General features: G+C 38.1%; 1 protein-coding gene across 2 annotated transcripts in view; it reads left to right on the top strand.

The window, feature by feature from the left end:
• The window catches only part of LOC107721649 (tyrosine-protein kinase Fer-like), a 56,347-nt gene that overhangs the window by 16,324 nt on the left and 30,546 nt on the right, over positions 1–9,477 (top strand). Inside the window, exons 2-5 of one of the 2 annotated variants that reach the window (XM_016529770.1) lie at positions 3,719–3,995; positions 4,208–4,381; positions 6,046–6,145; positions 8,005–8,188. In XM_016529770.1, the coding sequence (XP_016385256.1) occupies positions 3,786–3,995; positions 4,208–4,381; positions 6,046–6,145; positions 8,005–8,188 (668 nt within the window). In that variant the 5' untranslated portion in view covers positions 3,719–3,785. Of the gene's footprint in view, positions 1–3,715; positions 3,996–4,207; positions 4,382–6,045; positions 6,146–8,004; positions 8,189–9,477 lie in introns of both variants that reach the window. The other variant, XM_016529769.1, reaches the window with a different exon arrangement.

Here is a 9,477-nt window from a genome sequence, read left to right as displayed (position 1 = left end):
AAAAAAACAATCTGTCATATCAAAGTCATGTGGTGTGACCACTGATCTATATAATGACTGGATTGCTCATTGCGTTCTAAACTGCCATTCGGGTGTGTAAGTGTTCGTGCCGCCATCTTACTATTCCCTACCGACAGAGGGCAGCATTGACTGACAGCTAAAACACTGACCTAAAATCACCCGATTTGAAGCATACCAGTCACACAGGATTCGTTTTTATGATACGTAAAAGTAAATTTATTTTTACTTCAGATGTTATCTGCAATGTTTATGGTCTTTTCGGGTAGGATAAGCGATATATTGAAATCATTTAGGTGGGTGTGTCTGCTGCACACTGACGACACAGGTAACTGAGCCAACACAAAATATATTTCTTTATGTGCGTAATTATGCAAGAAATATTAAACATGAATATATATCTTGTATTAGTATCAGAAACTGATTTGAATATACAATGAATAATATAATACAAGCCTCTGTTACTGTAGCATATTGCTCTATGTTGAAATTCAAAGCTTAGGCCTACCATGCATCATCTTGGAAATAAAGCTTCATGGGCCGGTTGCACCAGCTAGACGTAAAAATGCTGGGTGTAAGCCCTACGCTGGGCTTTGCAACGTCCCGCTTTACGATAAATATTTACACCTGTTGCACCAACTGAAACTACGATCAGGCGCAACTACGCCCGGCGTAGACAACACACCGACACATTCTCCCTCAGTTACAGACATAGCTGAGACGCGATGATGTTCATGCCGCAATGGCTACAACTACTAATATAGAACTGAATTGCTGAATTGAAGACATAATATAAGTGAAGCCACCTCGCCATGATTTCATTGAGTAAACATTTCCTAACAAGTCCGCGTTTTTATATCTGAAGTCTCCCTGCACACTCCCATGACAGATTTCATCAAGGTTAAGTAAAATATAATAAATGTAATACAATGCTTCTCTCTAGAGTTATTTTTTATAGCTGACTATCAAGTTTATGTACAATGAATGTCTTTCTGAGGTAATTGTGACTTTACGTGACATTTTGTGTTTTGCTGTCTTTCTGTGGCTGAAAAAAACACGTTTATAGTTTGTATTTAGTGATAAAATTCACAGAATTTGAAAGCTGATAATTTATTTCTGATTAAAAGTAACAAAGCACAAAACGTATTGCGATTATTGGATGGCAGGCACGCTACAAATAATGAATTGAATTAAAGGCGTGAAATAATTTCAAGCATTTACACTGTCCTTCCAAGCAAGATGTCAAATGGTTCAGTTTCTTTTAATAATCCCAGTTCATATGTAATATTTTACTGCATAATTATTACATGCTTGACAGAAATATATTTTGTATTCAATGTCGACAGTGTGGTAGGCTGTATACACTTTACACCTACCTCTAACTAGGCGTAAAATTTAGTACTACGCCGAGATGGTGCAACGGGTATAAATTCTACTCACGACTTAAAGCGCATTTTACGTCCAGCCTAGTCTTACAACCGGGTGTACGTCCAGCTGGTGCAACCGGCCCCATGTCTTTAAGTCTGTACCGTATGTAGTCAGCGTTATTTCTCTGAATAAGTTATGATGTGTAGCCTATATTTTTAATGTCCTGATTGAGCAACATCTATTTCAGACTCTTCAAGATTGCGCAAATTCTATCAGAATCAGAATCAGAATGAGCTTTATTGCCAGGTATGTTTACACATACGAGGAATTTGTTTTCGTGACAGAAGCTTCCACAGTGTAACAGAATGACAGTGACAGAACAAAAAACACAGATAATAAAAAATAGAACAAGTAAATAAGGAATAAAAATATATAAATTGACAGTTGTATGTGCAGGTATATTACAATAGACAGTTTTTGTATGTACAGGTACTGTATATTATGTGCAAATTTGAGGTGTAGTCTGAGTATGTGTGTTAGATAAATAAGTGTATGAGTGAATAAATAGTGTGTGTTCCACAGTTATTGTTAAGTGTTCATGAGATGGATTGCCTGAGGGAAGAAACTGTTCCTGTGTCTGGCCGTTCTGGTGCTCAGAGCTCTGTAGCGTTGACCAGATGGCAACAGTTCAAAGAGGGAGTGTGCTGGATGTGAGGGGTCCAGAGTGATTTTGCCAGCCCTTTTGCTCACTCTGGATGAGTACAGTTCTTGGAGAGAAGGGAGGGTTGTACCAATGATTCGCTCAGCAGTCCGGACTACGCTCTGTAGTCTTCTGAGGTCAGATTTGGTAGCTGAGCTGAACCAGACAGTTATTGAAGTGCAGAGGATGGATTCTATGATGGTGGAGTAGAACTGTTTCAGCAGCTCCTGTGGCAGGTTGAACTTCCTCAGCTGGCGAAGGAAGTACAACCTCTGCTGGGCCTTTTTAACAATGGAGTCTATGTGAGTGTCCCACTTCAGGTCCTGAGAGATTGTGGTGCCCAGGAACCTGAATGACTCCACTGCAGTCACAGTGCTGTCCATGATGGTGAGTGGGGGGGGTGCAGGGGGGTTTCTCCTGAAGTCCACGGTCATCTCCACAGTTTTGAGCGTGTTGAGCTCCAGGTTGTTGAGACTGCACCAGACAGCCAGCTCTTTAACCTCCTGACTGTAAACTCACTCGTCACCGTCCTGTATGAGGCCGATGAGTGTGGCGTCGTCTGCAAACTTCAGGAGCTTGACAGAGGGGTCTTTAGAAGTGCAGTCATGGCGTACATTTCTATGGCGTTGTACTAGCATTATATGTTGAATTAATCATTAATTTAACCAACGTTTAAATCATTACCTGATTCAAAATGAATACTGTTAACGAAATCATTTTCGAAACATTTGCAGTCAAATAATAAAACAAATAAAACATTATAACAAAATTACATAAACAGTGAAATAACTGTACATACAAAGCATAAATCTTTATTCAGATTTCGTGAGCACTTTGTCATTTGAAATACATATGTTGAGGATTTCGTCCGTCCGTTTATCATATTCATCTGAAGTTTGCTAGTGTAATGAATATGAACCTAACTTTTTAATACATAGGGGAAATTCCCGACATTAAACAAATAACTGCTTGCATGTTTAGGATGTTTGCATTGTAAGAATGTACAGTGAGACTTCAGATATAAAAACGATTACTTGTTGTTAGGTGATGTTTTCTCGTTAAAATCGTACAATTTCCTATTAATTCAATAGAATGAATGGGAATACTAGGGAATACCAATATGGCAGCACTGTGGCTTCACTTTTATGATATAATGAGCAATCCAGTTCTCTATTATAGATCAGTGGGTGTGACCCACATGCAGAATAAAAACAAGAAATGATGTCATAGAGAGATGACCCCTGCAGAATGTCAATTAGTCTCTTAAAATATCAGATAATTTGACTTTTTTTTATGACAGCACAAAGTTAGTTCAGGTTGTATAGTGTCATGTGGTGTGACTCTCCAAAAACGTAATGATATTGATTAATTAAACATTTATGGTGATTGTGAAAAATTAAAATGATACATTTGTCATCATGTAATCAATGATACATCATGTAAGAAAAAGATACTATTATTTTTTGTGTCATGGTTACATGCCATATGACATTTTAGAGTCATTACATTTCAGCTTTTAATGGAAAAGTTTGTTAAAACCATACGAAATCAATCAAAAAATACAACTTGGCACATATGTTCATGCATTTCAACTAACCAGTCTTTATTTCTACCCATAACATCTCTCAGCAGCAGCAACAATGCAGACCTGAGTGACACCCCGTTGAGTGAGAGAGAGACCGTGTGCCTTGCGAGCAAGATGGGGTTCGGCCGGGACCTGCGCAACTCCCACGAGGGTCTGATGAAGCTGCAGGACTGGGAGCTGAAGCTGCTGGAGACGGTGAAGCGCTTCATGACCCTGCGGGTGAAGAGCGATAAGGAATATGCATCGCTCCTGCTCAACATCAGCCAGCAGGTGGACAAGCATGACAACTCCTCTCAGATCCACTATGTCAGTACTGTCTCCAAGGTAACGGCCCTCAGCTGCATTATGGGTTGACGGGTGGAGCTGATGCTTATGATTTTTAGATACTCAGAACTAGTCACTCTGAGTAACCTGCTCTGTCTGTTTTTGTCTCGCCTTTTCAATCTCTGTTTATCTCTTTGTTTGTTTCTCACACTCCCTTACCCACATTTCTTATTCTATCTCTGTGTATGTTGGTATGTGGTTTTTGTTATCAGTCGTGGACTCACATGGTACAGCAGACAGAGCAGTTGAGTAAGATCATGAAGTGTCACGCTGAGGAGCTCAACTCAGGGCCTCTCCACCGCCTCACAATGATGATCAAAGACAAGCAGCAGGTGAAGAAGAGTTACCAAAGCCTCCACCAGCAGATCGAGTCTGAGATGCACAAGGTGAGACTTTATATAGATTCAGAGAACATCAGTGGCCCTGTCTACACCTGGTATTAAGATGTGTTTTCATTAATCCGATCACAAGTGAACGACATTAAATACAGGTGTATCATTTTGAGCTTGTCCAATTTTGACCACCCCAGAGGTATTCGTACAACCACAAAAGACATTATGGGATGCGTTTTGAAAAAACGCACCGAAACCCCAAACAATCGATTACAAATTCGCTATGTCGTACACACAGATTACAATTGAAATCGCCATTATAATTTGTGTCTTTTCCATTCACTTCCTTTCCCGCTCACTCGTGAGCAGCATACTGACATCATACGTATTCGTGCGTTGCACTCTATGGTCTCGTGAAAGTGATGTAGACTGTGACGAAATCCGAACACATGTGGTCACATTTAAAACTCATGATAAGACATGGTGTAAATGGTAATTCGTCTCGGCTGACTACTTGTGATTGGATCACTGAAAATGCATCTTAATATTAGGTGCATGGCCGTAACCAGGGTTTGAAAATTAAAAATGAGGTCTGGGGTGGGGTTAAGAATTGTGCTATAATTACCCCTACAAATACAACTCATTATATACACTAAACACTTTAAAAGAGACGGACATGTAGATGTTTGTGAAAGATGTTTTCTCTGTTTTGGATGGATGAACATTGTTACATTATACCATATTTATTGCATCAAAATTTGTTAATGCTGTATGTTAGGGGTGGATATTTTTATCAGTTGTTTATTATTCATGCAAAAATACATATTACTGTTATAGTTTTCATTAGTAACGATTGCTGTATAGATGATAACTTTGTCTAGTGCTCTTATGGTTGTTTTTAGCATGACTTTGTGAAAATGTAACTACAATACTGAATGAAATGGCATAGACTTCTTCATGGCTAGTGTTTGCATATTTCATTTCATTCTGTAACTTGTTTTACAGATCTGTGTACTAGTGTTAAATGCTGCTGTTTTTGATAGTGTTGATAACGTTTATGACAGATAATATCATGATGTTTTTTTGCGTTTTCCTTACTGAATGTGGTATCCTGTCAGCAATAACCTGTCCGTGGGCCTTTTTGATTACTGTCAGTTTGGGCGATGCAGTGTTGCTAGATTAAAAACCGGAAAAAAACGAAAAAAAAAAACTGAAATTAGTTCAAATATTTTGTAAATAAGATATCACTAACCATAAACTGCAACTTCCCAGTTTTATGAACTTTCTAAAGTGTCAAATTAAGTTGAAAAGACAAGTCCAAAGACGCTTATAATAAGTGGATCTGGCAACACGCCCTCACTCACAGAGGAGTTTCAGGGGGCGTGTTAGAACGAGCCGTTTTAGGGGGGCGTGGCAGAGTCTTAACTTTGATAAAGAATATCTCTTTGGTTTTGAGACTTTAGTCTTTGCGACTTCAGGGATCTTATCTATGCACAATCAGCTTGTAACACTCCAAAGAGAAAGGAAAACTTGAAATCGCATCATATGACCCCTTTAAACAGCAAATTAGTCATTCAGAGAACAAATGTTATTTTTTGAGCATGAAAAATTTACACAGGTCCGGACCTCTGTGACCTTATAGCTGGCTACGGCCATGATTAGATGTAAACAGGACCAGTGTGATGGATCAGTTTTGACTTGGCTTCTGTCCCTCACAGGTAACCAAATGCGATCTTGAGAAGTTGAAATGCACCTACAGGCAGTTAACTAAGGATGCTGTGTTAGCAAGAGACAAATACAAGGAAGCAGTTCTAAAAGGTGAGCTGTTTATTCGTTCTATGTTCATTCTTTCAAATTGTTATGATGCCTGATTTAAAACAAATTGACTGTTATGAACAAATTATTTTTGAAGAGTCAATTAGATGAAAATGTTTAAGGCTTAGAAGTTTAAATCAGGGTCTATGCCAGTACCCTCATTTGGCTCTGGCCACTTGAGAGCACATGCACGTGACACAAAGTAATTGTGCAAGACTGTCCAAGTTCTGATAAATGGCAAAGCTCAGTGTCCTTAACGCACACTTAATACTGATCGGAGCAGTATTTGAAACTAAATGCATCCAATCATTCATCACATTCTGGAACTCACTCAGTTAAGTAACATAACAATTACTCATTTGTGTTAACGGTTACATAGGGACAATCAAACCTTTAAAAGTATAATTTGCAAAATATTGAAAGTTAAAATCTATTAATAAAGCTTCTGTAAGAACTTTACTTGCAATTTTATACCAGTGTGCTGTAAATGAGCTCCATCGGGTGATCACAATTCTACACACTCTTGTGGTCCTCATATCCACTTAAAGGCAGTTTCTAAAGTGTTTTTGAAAAATCACTTACTCTGCCTTTAAACATTTGGGCTCAAATGTGCTCAAGTGCAAAAACCGCAAGTGTTGGTATTGGGACAGGCTCTCAGACTCGCTTACTCAGTGAATCACTCAAAGCCATTACTGAATTCACAAATGACTCCCTTACTGAACCATGAGTGATTTATTGGGTTCAAACAGAGAACCATTACTGTAATCTGCACTGTAGGATTGTCTGTTTAATTTTGGTCGCCATTTACTCACCTTCTTCATGTCGGTCCAAACCTGTATGACTTTCTTCTGCAGAACACAATAGAAGATATTTTTAAGAAGCTCTCAGTGCTTTTTTTTTTTTTTTTTTTTTGGAACAAGGGGGAAAGGATGAGTATAAATTATCACATGTGAAATAAAATAAAGCATTTATACAAACAAAGACGCTTCTGTGTTTTTTTTTTTTTTTTTTTTTTTTGGAAAATGAAAGTCCGTGGGATTCAGTGTTGTTGTGGACCCCATTAGCTTTCATTGTATGGACAAAAGTATTGGAAACATTCTACAAAATATCATCTTTTGTGTTGTGCAGTTTTTGGGTGAAGTTTCCCTTTCATCAGCCATCTGTATTGAGCAGTTCTGCAACCGATAAAAGTAATGCTTCATTTTTTGTGGAGTACTGTCCTGATCATTGATTCTCTACCTTTTTGACTCCAGGCAATATATTAAAATAATTCAGTAAAATAATTGTAAATCATTCAGATAAATTCCATAATTCCAGAAGATTCAATAACTGAATGTAATTCAGGGTTTACACTTTTACACCAATTCATGCTTCTTCTTTTTTTTTTTTAATAAATAGTTATTACTACCAATAAAATATTTTAAAGCTTGGCATAACTTTTTAGGATTTTACTTATTTTTATGACTTTTTTTTTCAGCTCCAGAAATCTCCCTCATATCTCCCTCATATCCAAAATAAAAATGACAGTTGTTGAGGGAAAAAAATTAAATAAGAAATATGTCAGTTTACATCTTGATATTTGTTTTAGCTTATTTTAATGTCTTATTAAAGACATATGTTTTATGTCTTATTTTAAATAATTTTTTAGTCATCTCAGAAGTTTGCTAAGTCCTAGTGCTCCCTCTGGTTCAGACTGGTGTTGAGCATAAAAAAACTATATAGGTTGACCATTGTTTACAACTACTCGTATAACAAAGCTGCATTTCTCAAAGGCACAACTACAATACTGCACAAGCAGATGTTCAGAGGACTACTACTTGCCTTTCATCTCACCGGCTCAACCACTTCTCTCTTCCCTGCAGGCAAAGAGACTGAGAAAGCCAGAGAGCGTTACGACAAAGCTACCATGAAGCTACATAACCTGCACAACCAGTATGTGCTAGCGGTGAAAAGTGCACAGCTACATCAGGAGCACTATCATGAGACTGCACTGCCTCTGCTGCTGGACTCCCTGCAGAAGATGCAGGAGGAGATGATCAATGCACTGTGAGTGGACCAGATTGCACTTCTGGGTTTTTTCCCACTATTAGGCATTCCTGTAGCTCAAACAGTAGAGCATGGTGCTAGCAATGCTATGAACTGATAAAATGTGTATGTTGAATGTAATGTATGCTTTTACTTAAAAGCTTCTGCCGAAAAGTTAAATGTATGTGTACATTTTGATGTCTAGAGCACATGCCACATGTCAGTTACCACAGATAATCATTTCAACCTGTCCATCAAAAACAAAGGAATCTTAAGTACCAGAAGGTTCAAAAGTAAAACTATGAAGAACCTACATTGTTACTGAATTGTGTCTAAATGGTCGTATTGAGGTATAATGCTAGTTACGCATGTAACTGTGGATCTGTGAATTCCGGATGACCGCCAGAGGCAGTGTAAACACTATGGATTATCGCAGCGCCAGCTAGATAGGTCGAGAGAATATACCAACAAAGTCACGTAGTGACGTATGCTGAGCCCTGGGGGATTATAAGCAGGGGTGTGAAGTAACGAATTACAAATACTCACGTTACAGTAATTAAGTAGTTTTTATCAGTGATTGTACTTTTTTGAGTAGTTTAAAAATTGTGTACTTTTACGTTTACTTGAGTACATTTTAAGTGATGTAACGGTACTTTTACTCTGCTATTTTCCCCCGTTTGTGGTCATTGCATGCTTATTTAAATTTTATTTTTATCCATCAACCTGATTGGATAGATAGTAATAGGTCTCGTGACTTTCGTCAAATCAAATTATGCATAGAAAACTTTAACCGCCAACTGTTTATCATGGCTGCTGGAAGCGCATTCTTCAAGCATCAATTCAGTCGCATCTTCCTCTAACTTATATGTTAAGGTAAATTTCGGATTTCTGCTTACTAAATGATTTGTATATAGGCTATGCTTGCCTATCTACACGGTCTTGGATAAGTCGTTGTTGCTTGTGGAACTTGTTGACTTTTGATGAGTTTGAGCGTGTGATGCGCGCTGTGAAAAAGTGTGTTGGAAACACAAATTGAGGACCAATCTGCACCTCATTGATGACCCGTGGCGTTAATATACTGCATCTGTGCCAGCGCGTGATGTAATAAAACTGCAGCTCATTAATAAACGTTTAAAAAAAAAAAAATACATTTTATACAATCCGCCTTCAATTAGCAAGTGCACTCGCGTGTAAACAATTTTCAAGTTCAACACTTTTTGTTCCATTCAGTTGTGGATGCTGCTGATTCACCGAGACTGCCGCGGCTCAGCAAAGAGACATGCGTGTGTGTGTGTTTTCCTTTGAAAAAG

Source organism: Sinocyclocheilus rhinocerous, unplaced genomic scaffold (assembly GCF_001515625.1).
Source record: "Sinocyclocheilus rhinocerous isolate Xijiao unplaced genomic scaffold, SAMN03320098_v1.1 scaffold3411, whole genome shotgun sequence".
Classification (NCBI taxonomy): Eukaryota; Metazoa; Chordata; class Actinopteri; order Cypriniformes; family Cyprinidae; genus Sinocyclocheilus; species Sinocyclocheilus rhinocerous.
The sequence above is the reverse complement of the archived record's forward strand: the minus strand, read 5'-3'. Positions and strand labels throughout refer to the sequence as shown.